Raw genomic sequence first — 24,112 nt, 5'->3', positions numbered from 1 at the left:
CTTTTGGGAGGATTTCTTCCTTTACCTGAAACTCTTTGACAGATCCTTTGTGTCTTCCAGTGTGTCACCATCCTTAATTCTTGTCTCACTAAGTGCCTAACTCCATAGGAACTCTTTGCTGGGACCAGCTGGAGTTTTTCATGCTCCTCAGCCCCCGTGCAGCAGCACAGCAGCCACGTTGCCCTAACCAGCCTGTGCCGTGTCTGGCTCCTGGTGGCTGTGCCAGTGCTCTGCTTCCAGGGCACTGATAACCACAGTGTGAAAGCAAGGAACACTTCATGCTCATTGTCTGCCTCAGGGTTGTTCTTTTTTAAGCTTGTTGGCTTTGCCAGTGATGATTTTGTTTTCAACTTCAGAGAAGACAATGCTGGCGGAAAGGATCCCAGTGCCTTCCAGTCCTGTTCCCATAGCAACCATTGACCTTGTGCAGCAGCAGTCGGAAGATATCATGCCTCGGGCTGAGCCCAGACTCCCTCCAAAGAAAACTAAACACCAGGAAGAGCAAGAGGATGTGAACAAGCCTGCCTGGGGCATCAGTTCTTCTCCATGGGTCACCTTAGCTTATGCTGTCTACCAGATAAAAGAGATGGTTAAACTATCCAAAACCAATCCCACTCCTGAGAATCAGCCTTTACAGGTAATCTTCTAATGTTCAGGAAGCTCTTATGTAATTTAGCTGCTTTAAGACCTTTATAGCTCTGTAAATCTGTTAGTACCTGGTAGGTATTTTCTGTCAGCTTGTAGTAAAACTGGACTTGTGACACAGTAGTTGAAATACTGCATGAAATAGAGTTGTTTTCTATGTATAATGTAGCAGGAATAACTTTGCAAGTAGAATCTTCCTAAAGATGGTAGGAGAAGGGACATAGAAAGGGACTCTTTTTTACAGACTTGGATATATTTGTATTCCCTTTAAGTTTACATTTCTTTTCCTATTAGTTGGAATCTGCAGGTCATGGGTTTTGTAAAACTTACAAGGTGATAATTGAACATGAAGATGCACAGCTGCTTAACAGACTGTAAAATTAATTTCATTTAGTTTTGCTTCCTTAGATGATGCTGTCAGACATGTATGTGGCTGCTGCGTGCCAGACAGCTGCTGATTTGATACAAAACCTTCTTTTCAAGTGAAGTTAATCTCTTTTTTACCTAGAGTTAGACCAGATAAGAGCTATCCTTGGACTTAAAATATCTGGTGGCAGGTGCTTACTGTGCACCATTACCCTTCTGTTCAGTTTCTCCACAGAGCAGCTTGTAACAGCTGCCTCAGTGCTTGGATGGGCTTGGATCTTGAACTTGTAATGCTCTGGCCATGCCTTTCCAACTGGAGCTGGAGCACACTGCAAAGCCAAGTAGGGAGGTGCTGTCAGTCAGGGTTTGGAACAGCCTGGTCAGTCTCAGCCCTGTGTTTACCTGTCTGAAGTTCAGGGTGGGTGAGGTTCCTTCTTGCACCCAGTAGGCGTAAACACAGAAATGCTTTTTCCACAAGTGCTGTCTTTAGAAATGGGTAATTTGGGATATGAGTGTGAATCAGCAGAGCTGGGTGTAGGAATTTCACCTGGTCAGTGACCTCCTGCCTTTCTTACTTGACTTTATTCTTGGAAATGCATTAGAGGCGTGCTTTAGGTTGGCTGGGGTTTTTGATTGGTTTTGACCTTTCCAGAGTCAAAGAATGTGAGCTGAAGATATCACAAGGTCTCCTACATATTACATCAAAGTAATGTGTCCAAACAAACTGCTCAGTTTCCCATTGCAGATGTACTCAGGGTCTTGATGAGTGTAAGCTGCCCTCTGTTAAATTGGAGCAAAGAAGTTACACAGAGCTCAGGCAATGGGCATGGCAAGAAAATAATGTTTTGCAGGTCTGTGGTGTCTGAGAGTGACTTGTCCAGCACTGCCAGACACAACCCAGCTGCTTCCCTGAGCACTGTGCAGTGCCAGGAGGGCTTTTGTGCCTGTTCTCTATGGCACATGTTCTCTTCACAATGCTTTTATTCCTTTAAAAATACAGTGCTGATAAAAAAGTACTTCTTGTTAATCTGCCAAAATTCAGTGCACCAAGAAAATGGTATCATTTTCTTCATCATGTGTATTCTCCAAAATTTCTCATCCCTTCTTCAGTGCTCCAAGAGGACAAACTTGCTTCAAAATATTTCAGGTTTTGTGCTCAGTCATTTATTTTAGGCTGATGATATTAAAATACTGAAACCAGGAAAAGGCTGTCAAGCTCTCTTACCAAATTTGTTAAATAGCCTCCTTAAAATGAAAATAGATCATTTGGAAGGAGAATCAGTGCACAGAGAATTAGTGACAAAAATGATTCCTTCCTATTTCATTAAGATTCTGGATTAGTTTTGCTTCTGCTTGCTCATGGTCCTTCAAACAAAAGGACATACTAGCCTTACTCTCTATGCTTCAGTGCAAAACAATAGTCATAGGCAGTGCATCACCTTCTATTGAAATGTGTTAGTGTGGAGATTTGCTCTTTCAGCCCTGGGAATGTAACTGGTGTTTAAATGTGCTCTTATGTTCCCTGATAAGGCTTGTTTGAGAAGACTGCATAGATTTGTACGTCAACACAGCAAAAATTCTGCCAGTCAGAGAGTCTGAGCAATGTCTTGGGGAGGGTGGGGATCAACTGAGAAAAACTGTAGTTGAGAAGCATGAAAAAAAGTTACAGACTTGCTTAGTCATAAGAATTATCTTGTCTAAACACTTTGAAGACTAGTTAATTGTTTTTTTCCCCTTGAAACACAAGTTTGTTTTTTGCATGCTTCTTGGGAAAGTGCAGTTAGGAAAAGATCTGGAAGGTAAGCTGCTGTCTGCCTGCTATTAGTGTCATCTGGATTTAAATGTAGTACTTTTGCTTTGCTGCTTTAAATTTGACTCGTTATGTTGTGGGCATTCAAAGCAAGTGCCTTGTGACGTTCCAGCAGTGCCTGAATGCATCTGGGGGGTGCCAGTGGGGACAGTGTCCTGAGGATTTATGTTGACTTCTGGCATGCAATCCTTTCCCCTTTTTGTAGAAAACCAATGAGAATCGCAGTGCTTCATCAGCCAGCTCAGCAAGACAACCCCAAAATCCAGCAGATTCTGAGCAGTCCAGAAGTTGTTTGGCACCAACCCCTGCAGCACCATCAGGTTCCCAAGCAGATGGCAGCCATGTGGTGTCGGGTCATGATGCTCAGCCTGCTGCTGCAGGGCCCTGAGATGTGCTCATCTTACCAAATCCAGTGCATGGAACTCTGCTTCTCACCTGGGAAACGCTGGAGTAGGAGCTCAAAAGTAGGACTTCTTCATCTTAACAGTCATAACGTGATGCAGTGCAAGCTTTTAACTATATAAAGAATATTCATATGACTACACAGAGCAACATGAGCAGGGAAGCCAAAAGGTCGGATTCTCGAGGGAAGTGATGTGGCCAGATATAATGGTAGGAAGGATTCTCAGCTGCTTTGCTAAAGCTGAGTCAAGTGCTATGAAATTTCTTTGTCATCTGTGGAAGAAAGGGAGTTCACTACTCATTTGTTGAGGCACAGTGTGTCTGACTCGATTGGATCTTTTTTTTTTTCCTTTAAATTTATTCCCAAATCAAAATTAAATGGCTTTTTAAGAGAGACACTGAATTTCCCTGAATAGTCTATCAGAAAATACCAGATCTAATAATTCTAGCAATGTCATGAAAGTGTCTCTGGAAAGATTTCTCAGAAACAGAATAGCTTAAGAAAGTGTATCTTAATATTATGGTGAGGGATGAAGTAAACCACATGCATATTCACAGAATATGTTTTTGAAGCTAATGTTTTGTTGTTTGAGATAGAAGTTTAGTTCTGCAAAGCAAAGGTTTTGAACTGGCGTTTTAGTGCAACACAAAAGTTGGAGGAAGGCTTCTGAAGAAGTTACCCTCTGTGCTTGTTGCCCTGCAGGTGGGCACAAGGTTGTGTGCATCTGGGTAATTTATGGTTTGATGTTATATTGAGACAAGAATCTTTGATCCAGATTGCACAGCCTGAGATTGATTAGTGATCTTTTTGGGTTTTTTATTTCATCATCTATACAGGGGTTTATTTAATGCAGTGTAGTTATTATGGTTATTTATTAAGAAAACAGTAAGCTTTAAGTGCCTAGGGAAGGTGGGGGAGTAGGGAGGAATCACCTAAAAATCTTCAATGTTTAGGATTATAGGGGCAAAGTAGTGGATGCAGAAATCAAGTAGAGTGAGAGATTCTCAGGAGGAAGCAAATGTAACTCAGCTGCAGTATGTTTAGGAAGTTACTTTGCCCAATGTCAAGACACTGGAGGACTTTGGATTATGTTTTGTTATGCTTCTTAATACTGTCTGCAGCCAGCTCGTCTGGTGCATAGTGAAAATTGCTGCTGGAGGGAAATCCTGGGGCTCAGGGAAGAGTCGGGGGGGGTTAGTCAGGAGTGTTTTGGCCCATGTTCTTAGACTAGCAGCTTGTTCCCAGGAAATCCTGAGCACTCTGCTCCCATGGGACTGAGGGAGCACTGCTCAGCTGCCCTCCTGGAAGTGAGATGTGTGTGGGGTGTGAGGCCTTCCATGGGCAAGGTCTGGGGGACTGAGCTGAGCCAGAGGCAAGGCCAGCAGGAGCCCAGAGTCAGGGAGAGGAAGGTGGCAATAGCTGAGCAGGAAGGGGGGTGCACAGGTTTACCCACTTTGACATCTGTTAGCTTGACTGAAGGGGTGTCCCATAGCTGTGCTTTAGCTGTGCTTTTAGAACAACCCACGTTCTGGCAGTGCCTGGGACCAACACCATAGACAACAAAAAGAAACATCGATGACTAGCCACTAGTTACTTTTTTTGCACTTGAACTTAAATGTACTGTACTCACATAAATCCTCATGACTTGTCTAAGTGTCCTTTAAAATCAGAAATGTATTTATTGTATGTTTGTATAACTTGGGGGAGAACTAAAGACTGAACAGGTGACGGGACAGAAGGATGCTAAAAATCATCTTGAGGCTAACCAACCATTTGTTGAGTTCATGCTGTATGGTGTTACCTCAGCTGCTACTGCATAGCACCTGGATTGTGAAGTGAAGAGCTTGTACACTGTGTTTACACTTCAGAATTGTGTATTTGAAATGCCTGCTCTTTTTGGAATTGTATGGTCATTCTATGTTGCAAAATGGACATGTACACCTGGATTTTGATATTTGTGAAACTGTAAAAACTGTGGTAAGAAATATAAAATATCCATAACATATTTAATAGTATCAACATGAACTTTTATTTTATTTGTTTATATTAGCGTCAGCAGTGAACATAACCAACCTGAAGTGAAAATAATTCAGTGGTAATGACCTTTTACTAAAGTCACTGGAGGATGCTGAACCAAGAGCCTGGGAACTACTCTTGCACTGTGTTAAAATAGTGTTTGATAATAAAATCTGACTTGGGCACCAGTTCCCTTCTGTGGGGTGCGGGGACTGTGAGGGACACAAACCAATGTGTGAAGGAGTGCAGGGCATCACTGTGAACACTGCAGAGACCAGAGAAAAATGTAACATCCTTTGTTAAGGGATAAAGGCTTTTGTAAGAGGGCAATGGATTAATGCCTAGATTCTGTTCCTAGATTTTCTAGCTGAAAACCAAAACAACAGTACGTAACAATTGTGTTTCAGTAAGGCTGTGTCATCTCCACATATCACAGGAGCACTGTGCAAGTGAACAGGGCTCCAGTGACAGCAGCTGGTTTGGGTGGGTTTTGTTTATGAAACCCTTTCAGTGTTGGAACAGGCTTGGGAGGATTTTTAATGTCACTGTTAGCTACCCACTAAGGTAGCCATCATCTTTCTCCTGTTGCTGCCATTCTGTTTTTCATGCATTTAATAATTTCCTGCTCTGCTTTGGGGTAGTATTTACCCATCCCTGCCAACAATGGATCTCACAGCTACATACGGCGTGAGTTGATTTTTATTTAATTTTTATTGCTTTTTAACTTTTTTCCTTGTTGAAGTAGGTGTACCTGGAATTCTTTTAAAACATGTATTTACCTAAACTAAGGGGGGGGGTGAAGGCTTTTCCATTTAACATATTGCTTAGGTAAAATACTACCTTAATGTATAATCTGGGCTATTGTATGTAAATACATGTCATGTATTGATATGCCTCCATATTATAGAAGGGTGATCATCACTACCTCACTAAAGAGAGGACATCCAGGAAAACTATATTTAAGCTCAGACAAATCTGATTCTTTTCCTTGGCCTCAAATTGCTTGGATGGGAGCTCTTGGCTAACTATAAAGTACACTGAAAAAAACCTCTGTACTTCAGAACATGCAAAAAACATTAAGACATCTCTTTGAGTATCCTTTGCCTAATCTGTAATGATTTTAAGTCCTCTATTTTCATGATGGTGACACAAAGATAAAATAAATCTGATTTGGTCTATGGTCATTGTTCAGGGGGGAGTTTCCCCCCTTCTCCCAAACCAGCCAAGACAATGAGCCTTCCTCTGTTTTCACAACTGGCTGTTGCTATTGCCAGAGCCCCCCAAGCCAAACCTGACTTCCCAAGTGTGGGTGGCAATTTAGCTGTGGATTTGGTAGCACCAGCCTCTCTTAAGGGTGAGTCTTGCTGCTAGTAGCCTTCCTAAACAGAACCCTTGCTCTGTTTTTGGGTGTTCTTGACTTAACAGCATGTGCATTTTGGATCACCTGCTTGACATGGCTTTTCTCTGCTAACATGCTTTAGATTCTGCATAGGTACTTAAAATTTTATGGCACTAAAGGGTGTTAAGTGTCTCTGTTCTGTCAAATGGAAGTGCTTCTTTTAAACTTAAGCAAAGCTGAAGCAATATAAAGGAGAAAAGACCACATCAGTAAGGCTTTAAGGCTTTCAAGCACCAACTCGGAGTCCTTTGTGACACAGAGCTCTTGGATTATGGTATGGCCACACTTCTTAGCACCATTGGAGGTAACGGGTTTTGTCCCTGCTGCAGTGATGGACAGGGAGCACCCAGGACAGCACCTGCACTGCTGAAGTTATGCTGCACCACCAGGCATGTTACAAAGAACAAACAGCCCTTTTAAACAGATAGATCCCAGTCTGACATGCCTTTCTTGAGCACCAACTGCTCCCCATTGCTTACAGTTCCCGGTGGGTTTGTGAGATCAGATGGCAAATGAATCAGAATTCATGGTCTCTTGTTTTCTGCAGTTTGTAAGACAGGAAAGGAAAACAGCAAAGTGAGAACAGAAGAATACAGGGAGGGATAGTCTAAAGAACAAAAGAAAGCAATTACATCTGTACACCCACTACTCCTTAGCCTAGGACTGTGTACTACCTAATTCAGACACGTGACTGCCTGAATTTCTCTCTGGTCCTCTCCACTTCTCCTGTGAGAAGTCCCACAGACAGCTGAGAAGGGGAAGGTAAAAGTCAGGTATCTTCCCTCACTATTTTGCCAGGAATGATTTTCTGCTTCTTAACTCAGTGAACAAACTACTGAGTACTCTGAGGCCAGTGGAGCTCTGTGTGGGTTATCTGCATTCCCAGTTCAGGCTCACAGCAGCACTCTGGCTCTACTAATAGCAGTTTCTCCAAGCAGCTGAAACAGCCTCAGCCTTTGTGGCCTTTCTGGAGCTCTGCAGAGGCCTGGAATAGACAGCAGCACCTGCCTGAGGTAAGCTGACACTGAAACTGAAGGCAATAGCAAAAATGTTTAGGGATGGAAAACCTCTCCTAAACCCTTGTCAGAGGTGGAGAAGCAGAGGGCTAGAGAAAGGTTAGCAGAAGATCTGTACAAGAGGGAAGAAAGTATGTAAATAAACAAAGACTTGGAAAGAACAAAATGCAGTGTAACTACAGCAGAGGTCAAGAATGGAATAATATGGGCAGAGGGTGAAAAATCAGGCAGCATTCTGAGGAGCAAGGAGCAAAACTGAAGGCAGAGGCAGGATGAAGCTAACAGACCAGCCCAGCCAGAAGAGGAAACAAACCTCGTTCAGCTGCATCAACTCTCTATAAAAGTCTCACAAACAACGAACACAGTTTATCAACACTCTAAAAGCATTATCAGAAGTCTTGACACAGAGGGTACTTAGTAAAAGGGAGTATTAAAAATGGCTTTTCCTCCCTCTAGTGCTCAGCACAGAGGACTTGATGATGGAAAGGGCCAGAACAGATTCTCTGTTTACTAGAGGTAGTGTTCTTGGTAAAAGAAGGCATCCTGGTGGACAGGCTGTCTCCAGTACTTGCCTTGGAAATACACAATGTTTGTTTCCCTAGTGAAAATAGCCATAGCATGAGATTGCTCTTCACTTGAACAGCCCCTATGGTAATCAGGTAACATTGGTGATACAGAAAAGAGTTTTTTTCAAAAATCCTTCTTTGTCCACCAGCAACCACAAGAAAAGGCCAAGTGTGAGTTCTCATTCTGTATCCTCCCTTTCTAGGAGAAGTGTGTTTTCTGTCTCTTTTGTTGTTGTTATTTCTCAAAGCAGCTCAGTAGCATATGGAAATGGAATTTGTGTATGCATTTCATTTTCGTTCTCCTCATCTTCTTCGTGGACAGAATTAGCTGGCTCCTCTTGCTCAAACTGTGCCCTGGTCTCAAAGAGCTGCTCTTCCAGGAAGAAGCTCCCAATGCCATACTGCTCATCATGCGCCTTTGTTTCTGCAGGTGAGACGTGGGGAGAGCCCAGAACAAAAGCTGCAAACCTGACACATTTTGAAAGGGAGAAGTTATCAACTGAGAAATTCAAAGAAGCAATACTGTAAATTCCTAGGGTATTGCTATTTAGGAGGGAGTGTTGTAAGGACATCCCCACAGGCAGTGCAGATGAGGGGAAGTTCCAATAACGGATGGCAACAACGCAAAGATTGGTTTTCCCAGCTCATCTTTTCAGTATTTTCTGTAGAAGTAATTTCTGCTCTTCTGGAAACCATCTGCAAGGTCTTGTGACTAAGCAAGAAGATCTAACTTCGTTTTCACATCTTGTCAGTACTTGCAGGGTAATCCAGACTAAGCATTTGTACAGTGGGGTAGTTGGTACTTTAGCTTCTAAAAATAAATTAGAGCTGTAGCATATTTGAGACAAAGGCTGTAAGAATTCAGGTGTGTTGATATTGCTAATGAAAGGAAAAAAATGGCAAGAATTCTGCACTCCTACGTTGTATGTAGTCACCTTGTTGCTGGTGCTGTGCATGCCCTGTGGGCAAGCTGAGCTCAAGTCTTCCCGAAGAATTCCTGCCTCTAGTGCAGCTGGAGCTGCAGACTGGGAATTCTGCAGCTGCTACAAGTGAATGCCAGAACAAAGCAGAACTTAGCACTGTCCCTATACTGCAATCCCCCACAAATCTTCCTTTCAGTGGGCAACTCCATTGAGGAGAGAGAACAAAGCTGGAGGTTTCTGGCAAGAGTGTGGGAACAGACGGCAGTTCTGACACCTGGGTAAGTGTCGACAGCATCAGAGAAATGTATGAAAAAGGAAATGCAACTACATTCTGGAGTTCTGGTAAACTGATCAATAATTTACATTTCAGACTTAACATTTCTGTGAGATGAATGTCGTCACCTCACTGTTCTTGGAAGCTCTGTTAGTCTAAATGGGAACGGGTTTGCCTTGGGATGAACCACAGTCTGATGCTTAATGGGAGCTGGGAGGGGTTCTCCAAATCTGATTGCTGTTGGTTCTCCTTTTCATTTCCCTTTTCACAACCAGAGAACAGTCTATAACACCTCTATTAATGAAATGATGGCTAGAAAATGTGTGTCTCAAGTTGTTTTGTACATATGGTGGTATTTAGTTTTACAATACAACAGTAAGCTTTCACTTTTTTATCTCTCCATCATTCTAAGGAAGGCAAGCAGCTTAGAAAGTAAGACTGTTTAACAGTAAATCTATAAAACCTGGCAGAGAGACTCTCTGCATGCCAGTCCAAGGAAGATGTAGGTTCTGAAACTGGGTTTAACTTGTTACTGAATAAATTCCTAGCTGACTGGGGTTCCTTTAAAATCATGACACTTGGTTCTGTGGCAAGGACTAAGTCTTTGTGGCTGGCTAATATATGAAACTTTGCTTCTGATCTCTTCAAGTTTTTGTTTTGATGGGAATACACTGTTATGATTAATTTTATATTCTGCAGGGTTTTCTGGCTTTGCTTGCTTGACCCTTCCTGAACTATATTTGTCTTAGGTTTATGTCTTAAGCTATACATGGCACAGCTCTTCTACCTGTTCTTCTTGCTCGTTGCAGGTATTGATTTCTTTCTCTGTATATAGACTTAGATAGTGATACTTCAATAATAGGATTCCCTGACTGTGCAGATTTGCAGTTGGAGAGCTTAATATAGTAATGTTTGAGTATGTATCTTCACCGTGCCCCAGTTTTACACCACAGAAAAATGCATTGCTCTAAAACCTGAAGCAGGGCAATTTCACTGGTTAGAGAGCCACCAGGGTCACTGCAAGAGCTTACAGAGGCACAGTAGGAAGCCTTTAAGTTCTATGACCATGAATCAGCTGTGAAGGTCTGCAAATTCCTAAGAGTAATTTGTGGTCAGGGAGGAACAAACAGAAATTTAATGCCACCAGCGAGCAATACCCTTGAGAGGTGTGGCTGTGGTCCTGAGTGGGATATGCAAGATAAACACACCTGGAACAGTGCCTGAAGTGGCATTTAGGTCTGTAATGTGTTTAGGTGTGCAATGTATTTCCTGTTTTAGAGAAGCCAAGTTTTCTTACCTGTGTGGAGCCTGGAGTTTGGATACAGCTATCCATGATGGGAAGTCAGGGCTCCTGCAGAAGGAGCGCAGCTCCTCCAGAGCTCTGATCGTTTCACTCTCACCTTGTTCTCGGTACTCCTCTTCAGTAAGGTATTTAAACACCAATTTTTTTGATTTGAAATGATGCTTCATTTTTCTAGAACAAAATTAAAATAACCAGTATTTATAAAGTCTTCTGCCATGTAATTATCTGCCCTTTTTCTCTATACCTGCTATTAACATGCATTAGTCACCTCTACCCTTTTAAGAGAACAAGCTGCATTCTTACATTTGAGGGCAAGGTATGTAATGTTTGCTAGCCTGCTTACCCTAGGTCTTAACCAAAGCTGTAGAATTTCACATTATGTGTAATAAGCATTAGATCAGGTCCTTATTGTGTATGCACAGACTAAAATCTCACAGAATTAAAAGAGATGGCTGCTTGCTCAGCCATTTTTAGGTGCAAAATGCAAAATGTGTCTGTGCAGTGACATGGGCTGAATCAAAACTCAGTCTGCACATAGTACTTCAAAGATAAGCAATGCTCTAAGCCTGTTGTGAGTTGTTCATGTTGTTTACTAGCTAGCTTCTCTTAAATCTTGCTCTGAATTACAAAACTGAGTAGTCTGAGGCCAAAATGCTTACAATCTGATGGTTTTTTAGCAGCTGCATAGCGATGTATAATATAATTAGATATAAATTAGAAAGTGTGCCATGTTCTGTTTCCTTCTGTCGACTGCTTTCAATTTAAATGTTGTGATGAGTTAAGATAAGCAAGGGCTGGATGCCCATAAAACTTTCAGCTCTGTATAAAAACACCTGCTCCAACATCAGCAGCATTTAACTTTCCTCCTTGTATCTCTTTAAAGCAGAGAACTGTAGTCATTGTTTAGGTCAAATGGTGACGGGTCTTGCTGGCTCAGTGAGATCCACGCAAGACTCTAAATTATTTTGATATATTTGCTGCTCTAACTGTATATCTGGCATTGTGGCCTCACAGTTTGGTGCTGTGGCTTAAGGATTTTGAAACAGAAAAATTTGGAAGTCCTTATCATTCTCCTAAGAGAGATTACTTTCAGAGGTGTATTTTTTATAGACACATCAGTTCATGAAAACCAAAAAGAAAGAACTACATAAAGAATAAACTACAGTGTTTCAGAGTAAAACTTGAAAGTAAAAGTAAAATTTGTGGCCACATCATACTGATTCCAGAGTGTTCTGAACCTGTTTACAACAGGTGCTGATCTTACATGTTGCTTTTGAAACAGCTGTTGCTCTTCAGCTGCAGGCAAAAATTGGTCTACAACAAATGACAAATTCTACCTAAAATAAAAAAGCTTCAACTCAGGCCACTTCATACTTCAGCGTGTAAAAAGAGAAGACAAGACTAAAGCAGTATGTTCTTAAAAAGTAAACGGTATAAGAACAGTGTATAAAAAAAAACCAACCCCAGATTATTTGTTTTTTATTCTTCTGGTTATGCCAGTTCTAGCCTTTGCCTCTTCCTACTTCTCTGCAGTTCTGCAGAGTCCACAGCTATGGAACAGTCTGTACTAAAGACTCTGAAGCTGGATGCCATCCATGACTGAAGGTAAAAAACAGATGTCAATTGGCAGGGCTTTTTAGAATCTTCATTTGAGCATTGCACTTGTGCTACAACGTACTTCAGATTCAAGGATGAGCAAAGACGTTGTTCCTGTATTACTACTGCAAACACTCAGCAAGGTCTACCCACTGCAAACAGCTCCTGTGCAATTCCACAATGAAAATGGGCCTCTAGGAATACTGAGGAATATCTCCATGGTTCTGATAGATTGCTTCTATGAATGACAGGGAAAAAACTAAAATAATGGAGAATGCTATTTTGTGGACATGTGATTTTAGTTTCTGCACTCTCTTCAACCTCCAAGGACTGTCACTTTTGAACAGCTGCATCCTTGGTGATGGTACAGTGTTTTATCCCTAAGATTCCATATGGGTTCCCTGCAGCTTCTCTCACTACACGTCAAACCAAGGCAGTATTGCTGCAGTCTCATCAATCAAACAGAAATGTTCTGGTTGCCATATGCTGTGGACTAGAAGGTGCTACATTTGTCCTTAAGAACACAATCACACTTCTCCATTATCCACAGAACAAAACTCGTGCTTAAAACTGCCGACTGGAAAATAATTTCTGTGTCTCTGCACCTTAAACCTTTCCTAAGGCAGTTTTACATTTGGCAAAATTCTGAACTAGTACTAGAAATTCCTACACCATTATTGAAGTGTAGGGTTTTTTTTATGATCAGCTTCCAGTATTTCCTGATTCTCCCAGGACTTGAACATTCACAAACAGACACAGACCTGGCAACATGACAGGCAGCACCCAGGGGGTAACACAGGCCTTTGGAGCAGAGGCTGACTGCTATGACTGCATATGCAACTTGAGGGATGGTGACACCAAAGTAGATCAGGACAAAGGCTGTTAACTGGAGTGTCCATGTGAACAAGGTTATGCTGAGCTCCGTGGTCAGCGGCCCATGCTGATAGCAAATGGCAAAGCTGGTAATCCCAACAGCCAGAAAATACCCTGCAGGAACAGAAAAGGACATGGAGAAAAGATGCAAACTACCCCTATAAACTTTACTTTGCTTCACAAAGCTGGCAGCTGCTGAGAAGTGCAGCCTGCTGGTTCTTGTGTTGTCTTACAGGCAACTGCATGATGTTTTATGATGTGCTTTCTATTTCCAAAGTGTGCCAAGAGCTCACAAGGTTGTCTCTGAACAGCTGTTAGCCAGTGCTGTGGGCTGCACATGAATGCTGTCCACATGACCATGCTGAGGCAGGTGCCAGATCAATAGGTTTGGCAGCCCCTGCAGCCACATCCCATTCCCAATGGGTGCATCCATTTCCCACATCCAGCAAACTGCAAAGCAGAGGAGCTGCCCTTTTGCTCTTGCAGGGAAAGTACGGAACAACAGCAAATAAATGAACAAATAATGCAAGCAAAAGCTGCTCTCAGAACTAGTCCTCTACATCAAACTCTTTATATAATGATACAATGTGAGTAAACACTCGTTTGAGTAGGTTAGGAACCTTTAGAATATTTCAACATCTATGGCTTAGGAGAAAATAGAACTCTATATGAGTCACTTGCCTTTCTTTTTATATGGGCAGGTATTCATCTGACCACTAAATTAAACCAAAATCTGCAGCACATTTCTTGGTAATTTTCTTACCCAACAGGTAGTTTTTATGTTCAGACCACAACCACTGGATATTCTCTTTGAAGCAATAAATAAAATAGAGAGAGACCATCAAGGAGCCACTCATTAAAATCCAGAAGGTACTGTGCTAGAAATTAAAAAAAAAAAGAAGTAAAAAGAGCTTCATAAAAAAATTCAAGCCAGAATCAGGACCATTGTTTCCAAAGGAACTCACAGGCAAAAAACAATGTGAAATTCTTTAGACCTAAAGGGTTTGAGACTTCAACTGCACAGTCCTCTGCATGCTACAACACAGTATCAATTCCAAGGAGAGCAACTGCATCCCTGTATTTGTGTATCATGTCCTAATGTCAAAGTATAACCCTACTGACATGTGTTCCCAATTAACATATCTCAGCAATATTATGGGAATGCACAGGCTTTATAAAACTAAAGGAAAAATTCCCATCTGCCTTACAATGAATTGTCTTTGGTGAATGGAAGAGAATCTCAGTTGCCACTGTGTTTTTATTTAGATTGATTCACAGGTTCAAAGGTAAGCTTAGCTCCAGTTCAATGAAAATAATTTATGTTTCAGAATGAACTCTTCTAGTACATCACCAATGCCTGTTCAGTTTAAACTCAGGAGGAAGCTAAATAGAACTTAACTCTGACCTAACTCTAATTACTTGATTCAAGCAATCCTGCAGTCATTTCAGTGCAGTTTCCTGGCCACAAAACCAGAACAAGGTCAGAATCTGGCTCTGTACTGTCACTTCTTGTTTTATGATTTTATTTTATAAATGTATTTATAAAATATTATTTTATTATTTTATTTTATAAATGTAGATTTACCCTTGGAATAAACCTTTTAAGTGTCAACAGGACAAAGACTAGCAGAGCAAGAATACCCAGAATTACTCCAGAAAGGTAAAAGAACTTGGCACTCCTGTGAAGAGAACAAGAGAGAATATAGTGAGATGTATAATTTGTAATTGGTTAAGATGCCAACATTTGTAAAAACAGCAGTAATGTTCAATAAGAACTTAAACCAGCTGTAAGTTAGAGTTGTAGTTATATGGTAAGCAGGCCCAGTTCAGCTATTAAATCTGTGTAAGGAAAAATTCCCAGCAGATACTTAAGGTCACTGGAGTTGTTAGAGGTTAAGAGACTATGCTGGGGTTTTTTAAAGCTCACGCTACTTCTGATTGCATTGACCTTCCAGTCTCTAGTACACAGAAGAAAATGAAATAACCAATATGGTTCTGCACTGCAAGAGAAGTTTTATTTTAATTTAAAATGCAGAAAACCCTCCACAAACCTACAAGTTTTTTTTTCCTAAGCATATGCATTTATAAATTCCATCATCTTAATTCAGAGTTAATGCTATAAAACCTATTGCTGCCCTGCTTGTTTTAGAGGTGCCTCCTGACAATTATTTTGTGACTCACTTTGCTTTGAAGTTGTGGGTATATATTTTGCTGTAACAAGTGGGTATCCTCCCTTACGTGCTATGAAAACTGTGCATCAGAAGAAAGGCTGGCACAAAGGTGGAGGCAGAAGAGGCCCCTGATGACTTTGTCCTAAATATTTCCCCCCAAGGAAAGGCATCATTAATAATAAGCATTATTTAGCATTCAGCTATCCTCAGTGGTCTACAAAAGGGAAAAAGGGCTTTTCTGATCCACACACTTGCCCACTGAGGATTGATTGTCTTGGTGTCCCCCAGTGCAGGGAGTTTGGATATAAAAACCCAAACACAGCTGATTGATAAACAGAGTTAGGCACTCCAAGATATGTCACAATCTGTCCAAACACAAATGGTATGAGGAAGTTTTAAATATATATTCAGTTCCTTATTTCACTTTCCCAAAGAACTGCCTCTTCAGCTTAGAAAACAGACCAAAGATGCACAGGCTTTGGGAAAGAAGGTCAAAAGCAGCCAGTACTCACCTGCTCAGGCTGTTTGCAAAATGGAACAGAAAAATTCCAGCTACAAACAAAAACAAGAGCTTTCCATCTAGCACTAAAAAAGGGGGAAAGAAATAGAAATTGACTTTAGACTAATTCAATCTGAAATGCTGATTATATAAAATATCAACAGAAAAGTCCCAAGCTTCTTACAGAAAAGATGGTACATTCAGTAGCACTGGCAATACCCAGCCATCTGTAATCAGAACTCAAAGATTTGGTACTTACTTTCTCTTTTCACCCGCACAACGTATGGTTCAATTTTGAAGGGCTGTATTTTGAAACAAATGTCCTCTCCATATTGTTTTATGCTCAGGAAAGTTTCTGTACATGTCTCTGGCTTCCAGAGGATCTGAACAGCACATGCAACAAACTCAAAAACAGTTTCTGAATTCTGACAGTTGTTTTTTTCTGAAATAGGCTCAAACCGGAACCTTTCTCTGCTGTTAACTTTGATCTGGAAACAAAGAACAGAATACACAGAGAAGCAGCTCAGAATCACTGTGGGCTTCTGTGAACTATACTGCATGTGGTAACGAAAATCAATCTTAATTGTTTAGTATTGGTTATTTATATTATGCAAAGATTAATTGTTTACAATTAATACCTTACAGGGTAATTCAGAGAACTCACCAGCAGTGAAGTTCAGTGGAGGGGCCTCAATCCATCCAAAAGCACAGTGGATTTGGTTTTACTGTGACACTTGCCCACACACAAATTTCTAACAAAGCTAGTAATAGCTGACTGACCACAGTTAGTTTTTTGAGTTGTTCATACCCCTCGTCCTTCCCCTCCTAAACTTGACTTGCTTTTCTTTATAATGCAATCTTCATGTTGGAGACATAAGAGGGATGAGGAACATGAAAGATAGCCTAACCAGAAATTTAAATAGAAGCACATTCCTGTTGGGTATTTTGGGTTTTTTTTGCTGGTTCCCAGTGCCCTTCTCCACCAAACTGGTAAAAGATCTTGTCCATCCTCTAAGTTGAGGTGATTTTCCTGAGGACTCTGATACAACATTCTTTAGGGCCTACTAGACAACAAAGACCTATCTGCAAAAAAGTGATGCAATGGGTAATAAACCAGGTTTGTACTGGGAAAGGAGACAATGTGTCAGCAAGCAGTTTGTTGTGGAAAAAATCTGAACTTCCTGCTTTTAAACACTGACTCCAGGAAAGTCTGTGTGACTGATGGAGGGTTTTACCACCTGGAGGATGCTACCATTCATAAAAGCACCTGCAACATGTTCCTGAGGAAAACAGTCCTGGGAACAGACAAAGAGATGTTCCACTTTCTTATACCTGAGAGAAAAGTCCTCCAACAGAGACAAAACAAAACAGTTTCCCTCCTTTGTCTGGAGACGTACTTCTCAGGAAAGAAAAGGAGCCAGAGAGGTGGTTAGCTCACTCCTTTAGCTGTTACTGCTTCCACTCTTGAAGGGATTTGTATTTGCTTCAAACTAATCTCTAAGTGTGTGTCTTGTAAGATGACCCTCTGCTACTCAGGAGAACACGCTGCTGCTGCTGTTTGTTCATCAGTCACAACCTAACAAGCCTTTGGTTCCTACACGTGGGTGTGCTGTGGTGAGAGAGACCCAGAACTGCATACAGGCCTCAGATTTAGAAGTTCCATAAAGGCAGCTGTGATAGGCAGAAGCATTTGTTTCAGAGGCTAACAGTGATCCATCAACAGAAAATGTGTGCAAGAAAATAATACACAATTGTAAATTAATTTTGTGGCACCATCGTACTCTAAGGCAGAGACCAAACCTCACTGCATTCCAACTGGAGAATCATAATGCTGCACTTTATCATGGCCCCAGCTATTTAATTCCATAGAGACGCTGCCCTGATCCTGCTAACTGGCTGGGAAAGCTCACATGAAATGTACTGACTGACCCCCAGAACAGCCTCTCACCTGGATAGTTGACCACAGGTACTGTAAGTGAAAGGTTCTGTTTTGCACATAGCAGTAACAGTTTTCATCCTGCTTCTGGATGACATCCAGTTCCTGCAATAAGCTGCAGTTTTTACCTGGGGGGAACAAAAAAGTTAATTTTAGGCATGTGTCAAATACAAATGTCTAATTATAGTCCATTTCATTGTTGGAAATGCTGACAGAAACATGTTCAGTATGATTTAGATGGAAATTCAAATTGGACTTTTAATCAAGTCATTTAGGCTCCAAAGTAAACTGCAACACCTTTGGAAAAAAAAAAAAAACAAAACAAACAAACAAAAAAAAAAACCCCCACAAAAAAAAACAACACAAAAACAAAAACAAAAAAACCCACAAAACCAAAAAACAAACAAAACAAAAAAAAAACCAAAAAAAACCCCAAAACAGGGTGGTATTTTTACAAAATGTAATCCAGAAAAGCTTGGCTTCAGTGTTCTGATGGCACTGGAATAGGGCCTCTGGGCCAAATTCACTGCTGGCATGAGTGGGTGTAACTCCACCAGAGTTCCCTGTACCAGTGGTGAATGCAACTGTGGGAGTCTGAGCAGGTAAACAGACTTACATATTAACACAGTCATTTAGCACATGACACGGCTGCTGATCACAAAAGTCATACTCCTCAGAAATGTTTCTGATGTTAAATCACTCAACTCTTCTTTTTAGAACATTTTTTCTCCTGTCCCAGTCCAGCCATGGCATGTAATAAGGGAACTACACTGACAGCTCACTATAAATTGTTGAATTAGAGATGTGAATTGTTCTAACCCTCCTGAAACCTCATAAGCCCCTATGATCTTCGGAATTAAGATTGCACTTTTGAGCAGAAATGGACCAAAAAGATTAATGGAGCAAAGTTTTAGATACATTCTGATCTATATACATGTGTAAAGTATACCCTACAGTGCATTACCAACGTGTTTCAAGAACATAATTAAAGAGAAGCATAGAGGAAATAATTACACATCCGAACAGAGGGACTCATATAGCTTACTGAATAGAAAATGTAGGTCTCAGCCAAGCTCAGTAATAACTGCTAACACACTGTCATGCACTCAGAGCAACAAAATGGGTATGTGCAATCTCAACCCAGACAAGGAGATGCTGTTTGCAGGTAAAAACTTGCTGTGTCTCTATAAGGATGATGAAATTAGGCTAAATTATATTTTAACAAATTTAGTTAAGCCAATGAAAAATACTGTGTGGATGTTCTTACTCAGGTTTATTATAGTTCTTGCTTAGATTTATTATAGCATTACAGAATTATTGTCCACACGTGATCCTACTAAACTGGTTTAACCTTAAAATTTGGGCATTTTTTTCTTGTGGAAAAATTACCCATCAGATTAATTTTCATCCGTGGCAAATCCAGTGGGAGGGAGCACAGCCACTCAGACAAGCACTGGCTGTACCTCTAGACAGGCACTTTCACAAAAGTCCTCGCACGATGCTGCAGAAGGATTATTTCTCACTGAAGCAGCAGGGAGGTGAGGCTGGGCACTACCCAGGTGTAAAACCAGGATAATCCAGCACCAGGCAGGGCCAGAACACAGCCCAGAGTGTCCACACCTCCCCTGAAGATGAACACCTTAGGATTTCCTGCTGCTAAGGATAAAAAGTATCCATCCGTGTCAACAGCAATGTCATCCACGTGCAAGGCTGGCGAGTATTTTCTTACTACCCATAGTTTTAAGACAATTTTCTTGAGAAAAAACAGCTGCTTGAGATATTGCATCAGCTCCACAGAGTGAAACAATGGTGTTCCAAAAGGAGAGATGCCTCTGAACAGGTATCTCTGAGGTGGTGCTGGGTTAGGCTATTGGGAGGACACACACATAGAGTAAATCTCAAATTCTGAGACTGCAAGCAAAGAAATTCGAAATTATGAGCCATCAGCTTGTGCTGCAGAACCCGGAGGATGCCTAAGACTCGAGAACGTCAAAGGAAGGAGGAAGCCGGTTATCGAGTTCCTTATTGCTACTACAACTGAGCACAGCCTTCAGGGGTTTGCCTGCCCTCAAATATGTTAATAAAAGATCTGTTCGGCACCCGATTCCCCTGTCCCGAGCTCCTGAGGAAACCAGAGGGAGTCGCAGAGCCAGAGGCAGCTCCCGGCCCCGCCGCTGGAGCGGGCGGGACGCGCCCGCCCTCTGCGCGCCGCGGTCCCTTTGTCCGTGTGCGGGCTCGTCCGGGCCGGTTCCAGCGCCCCTAGCCCGCCGGCCACGGCGCGGAGTCGTCCTGCTGGACCCGAACTGCGAGCGAGAACAGGGGGACATGGCAAAGCGCCTCAGGCCGCGGCTGCCCCGGCTCCGCTGCAGCTGCCGGCGGGACGAGGGGCCCCGGCCCGTCAGCCGGGCAGCGCCATGTTGGGCGGCAGCGGGGGCCGCGGGGCCCAGGGACAGCGGGAGCGGAGCGAGTCCCCGCTCCCGTAGGGATGGGCTGAGGAACCCCCGGCCTGTGAGCACCCGCCCTGCCCCGGGGCCGGGAGGGAACGGGCAGTACCTGCTGGCGGAGCCTCCCCGCTGCCCGCGGCCGCCCCGGGCAGCGCCAGCCGGACAAGCAGCAGGAACAGCCCCGGCCCCGGGCGGGCCCGTGGGCGCTGCCAGCGGCGGGGCGGCCACGCCGGAGCCATGCGGCCGCCGCCGGCTCCAGGCTCGGCCCTCGCGGCCGGCGAAGGGCGGGGCAGGGGCGGTGCGGCCCCGCTGCCCGCTCCCCCCGCGGGGCCGCCGGCGGCCCGGGGCTCCACCCGCAGCACCCAGAGCTTGTGCGGGGGCCGAGGGACCCGTCTGGAGGGTGACACCCCGCCCTCCGCTCCTCTTCCGCCTCCCTGGGGTTGAGAAGGTGCGCTTGGAATGGAGGAGGAAAATCAGCGAAGGTAACAGCTGAGCCCAAGCGTGTCCTTGCATTGTGATCCCCTTTAGAGTGAGAGCGTTGGCTGCCCAGCAAAGGTATAAAATCTCTCCTAAACCAAAGGTGGACAGCTTGTGACACTTGCAGGCCTCAACCCAGGCGGTCAGCCAGCTGAACGGGGACGGTGGATGTTGTCCTCCTTACACACCCAGTTCCCAGCCCCACGGAAAGGTCCCCAGGTCAGCAGTGCCGGCAGGCAGCGGTGCCTGAGCCAGACACTGAACCTCACAGTAATCAGCCCCACTGTCCGCCCAGAGGACCTGCCTGAACGAGGTGATGTTAGCTGTTGTGATAGAGGTGAACATCCGCAGCTATTCTGGGCAGCCACAAGGGAGAGCCAGGAGCAGGACGCTGTTCCCCTGTCAACCCTGTGAAGACGTGAGCGAGGTCCGGCTCAGCTCAGTCCCCGCTTGCTCACTGCAGTCATTTTAGATTGTTAGTGAGTCACAGTCACCAGTCAGGGGTGGAAAGGGCTGGAGCTTTTTTCCTATTCTATGAAAATCAATAAACACAGTTTTGCCAAGGCATTCTGGCATCACTGTTGTCTATTTTTATACTGAGCCCTACATTTGGCTTTTCCAACCTACTTGCTTTGCTCCAAAGCGTTCTTTTCCTTGTTCTTAAAACAATGCCCCTTCTCTGTGTGAAGGTTGCTTTTAGTTTTATTTTTTTATTGTTTAGGGCTGTATCCAACTTCTGGGGGTGCCAGGATGGGCTTTTTTAACACCTGAAGGGTGCTGCCCACTGCCTCACACCTTGTCTCGGCGCTTACATCTGCAGGGAGTGGGTGGTGCAGGGCTGTGGCTCTCCTCGCCTCACCTCCTACGCCCGCTCGGTGCTGGCTGGGCTCACATCTAACTGTGGATTTTTCCTTGCAAACACTGAGGAAGTGAAGGGTAAGGGCAAAAATAGTTGGGATTTGATAGCGTGTGCAACATCTGACAAACTTGAGTCCCCAGAGGAAGCAGTAATTGATTTATATCTTTGTCTTTATGTAACTTGGGTGTTGTCTCTATGTAACTTTCCAGGCACTTCCTCTAGCAAAGTTAATTAAGAAAGAAATACTGGGGTTTGTTCCTTACGTCCCTGATAAACCCTTAGGAATGTGTTACCTCTCAGCAGTGTGTCTACATAGCAAGGGACCATCACAGCCAAGTTATTAGAGGAATCCCTCTCACATTTTCAACTTGCAATGTTTTTTCGGTTAGGTTAACCTTCTTGACAGTATTTTTTCTGGGAAGGGAGACACTCTGCATTCAGTTCTCGCTTGTATTTTCATTTTTAGAGCTCTTAGCACTTCACTGCTAATTAACTTTCAATAACTGTCGTAGGGTTACAGTTAGTCAGCATGAATCAGACAGAAAATGTAGCTTTAGGGGACCACACTCTGTCAAAAACTATTAGAAACCTTTGCTTGATTTCCGAGGAGAATATACTCGCTCAAGCAGGATATAGCAGCTATTAGGCACTGTTCTACTGCAGTAAGAAATCCTCAATAAAAGAACCTCAGTGGTTTTGGTAACAGCCCTCCTTTCAGGGTGGCTCTGAGTAATTATGCAGCATTTTCCTTTCTTCCCATTTGTTTGCCCGGTTTCCTAAATGGTGGTGGTGGTGCTTAGGCCAAAGCTGGGGTTCTGAGCTTAAAGGCCATATTTTTACCTGTTTGCTCACAAATATAATTCAAGATAGTGGGAGAAGGGCGAGGTCATTTATAGGTGCAGGCCAGCTCTGCCCTTCCCAGCTGTGGAAAATTGAGTGAGAACTTCCTTGAGGCTGGGAGCACTCAAGGGAAGACTTGGCTGTGGCAGGCAGCAATGCTGTTGGTCCCAGCGATGGGGGACATTCCTGGGATGCAGCATGCAGAGCTCTCAAGCTCCATGCATGACAAATTGACACTTTAGTAATGGGGAAGGAGGAAGGGGAGCAGTGCAGAGGCCATGTCCACAGCATGTGTTTTCCTCCCAGGCTTTTGGAGTCCTGCCACCCCATACACTCTGACCCCTAAAACACTCAACATCATGCACAATGCCCTCATCTAGGTGTGTAAAAGCTGTCTGCAGTATTAGATGGGATACCAAATCCTCTCCGTGCTGTTAATCCATGTTTTTCCACAAAGGCCCCAGGTGCTCCCTGCTGATGCTTTATGTGGCCTGTGCAGCAGAAATAGGCAACAGCTGTGTAGGGTGAGGAGGGAGCTCCTCTGTGCTCCCCAAAGCCCTGCCTGCCTTAGGCTCTCATGCTGTTGGAGGCAGCCCCACTTCCCTGCAGCACCTGCAAACCAGGCTGGGGAGAAGGCACTCGAGTCCCCTTCCCACCCCACGAGGTAATGCTCATTGCCCACTTGCAGCCTGCTCTTTGCTTTCTAGCTAGAGCTAATAGAGGCTTTCAATTTCCAGGTGTGCTGTTAAAATCTCAACACGTTGCTCTGGATGACTAAGGATGCTTCCTCTGGATTATTCAATTTTTCTTTTTTCCCCTTTGCCCTCCCTTCCCCCTCCTTACGTCAGCAGTGGGTATAATTTGTTTGCAGAGTTCCAGGGTGTTTCATCTTTCTTTGGCTAGCCCCAAGTGCATGGGGGTTTGTTGAAGCAACAGCACTCCTGATTTCTTAGAGCTGGTATGTGGGTGTTGGATTGTGTCATTCGTAGGAGGTGAACGTCAGAGGAAGCGGGATCAACTGCTGGAGGTTTGTAAGCCAGGTACTTAATATTTGGTTTCCTGGAAAAGCAAGGGAAAATAGCAAAATAGGCAGCCTTTGAGTCTTTAGTTTTCCCATGTAATCAGATTAACACAATACCTGTGCGTGCTCAAGAACAGTTTGGGTTGGTTTTGGTTGGGTTGGGTTGTTTTTTTCCCTTTGGTTTATTCAGGATGGAGAATGACTGTATTTTCCTTGAAATAGTTTCACATGTTTTGGTGGATTCTGTTGAATGTTTATTCTAGTAACACAAATAATTTGTGTTCTGTTAGTGCCCTCACAAATAATGCGATTCATTATCAGGTACATTATGTTGTCTTTTTATTTGATGTAAAATGGTGTCTTGGAGTTAAATTTAGATAGAAGAGCTATTTGAGACTATTTTGTTCATCTCCAGCTGTTTTTTTCAGAAGTGCATTAGTCTGAAGTATTTCATGGGCAAAATACTGAGTTATTTTGGGGACAGACGAATTGTCTACAAAAGAAAAGTATAGCTGCTTATTTTTACAGTAGTTTTATAGTAATCACTGTTTTATTTGACAAGTATAGATACCAAGCTAGATAGAAAATTCCAGCAGAGTGCTTTCTCCTAAACTGCTCTAGGGAGCAGGTATCTCTTGCAGTCCTTGTTCAGGCTAAGCTTAAAAATTAAATAGG

At 43.2% G+C, this 24,112-nt stretch overlaps 2 protein-coding genes and 1 long non-coding RNA gene across 4 annotated transcripts in view; 2 read left to right on the top strand and 1 right to left on the bottom strand.

Moving 5' to 3' along the window:
- MFSD6 (major facilitator superfamily domain containing 6) overlaps nucleotides 1–5,229 on the top strand; it is a 43,617-nt gene extending 38,388 nt beyond the window's left edge. For both annotated transcript variants that reach the window (XM_059853424.1, XM_059853425.1), the window contains 2 exons: nucleotides 357–637; nucleotides 3,027–5,229. In XM_059853424.1, the coding sequence (XP_059709407.1) occupies nucleotides 357–637; nucleotides 3,027–3,209 (464 nt within the window). In that variant the 3' untranslated portion in view covers nucleotides 3,210–5,229. The remainder of the gene's footprint in view (nucleotides 1–356; nucleotides 638–3,026) is intronic.
- Nucleotides 5,230–20,605, bottom strand: NEMP2 (nuclear envelope integral membrane protein 2). The gene is made up of 9 exons (XM_059853433.1): nucleotides 20,350–20,605; nucleotides 17,809–17,924; nucleotides 16,120–16,348; nucleotides 15,874–15,946; nucleotides 14,776–14,869; nucleotides 13,954–14,068; nucleotides 13,079–13,304; nucleotides 10,716–10,892; nucleotides 5,230–8,689 (listed from the first exon to the last, which is right to left on the bottom strand). The coding sequence occupies exons 1-9, from the start codon at nucleotides 20,477–20,479 to the stop codon at nucleotides 8,464–8,466; spliced, it is 1,386 nt and encodes a 461-aa protein (XP_059709416.1). The 5' UTR covers nucleotides 20,480–20,605; the 3' UTR covers nucleotides 5,230–8,463.
- Nucleotides 20,522–24,112, top strand: part of LOC132330732 (uncharacterized) — a 21,072-nt gene continuing 17,481 nt past the window's right edge. Inside the window, exon 1 of the long non-coding RNA XR_009487406.1 lies at nucleotides 20,522–20,722. This is a non-coding gene — a long non-coding RNA (uncharacterized LOC132330732). The remainder of the gene's footprint in view (nucleotides 20,723–24,112) is intronic.

Source organism: Haemorhous mexicanus, chromosome 8 (assembly GCF_027477595.1).
Source record: "Haemorhous mexicanus isolate bHaeMex1 chromosome 8, bHaeMex1.pri, whole genome shotgun sequence".
Taxonomy (NCBI): Eukaryota; Metazoa; Chordata; class Aves; order Passeriformes; family Fringillidae; genus Haemorhous; species Haemorhous mexicanus.
The sequence above is the reverse complement of the archived record's forward strand: the minus strand, read 5'-3'. Positions and strand labels throughout refer to the sequence as shown.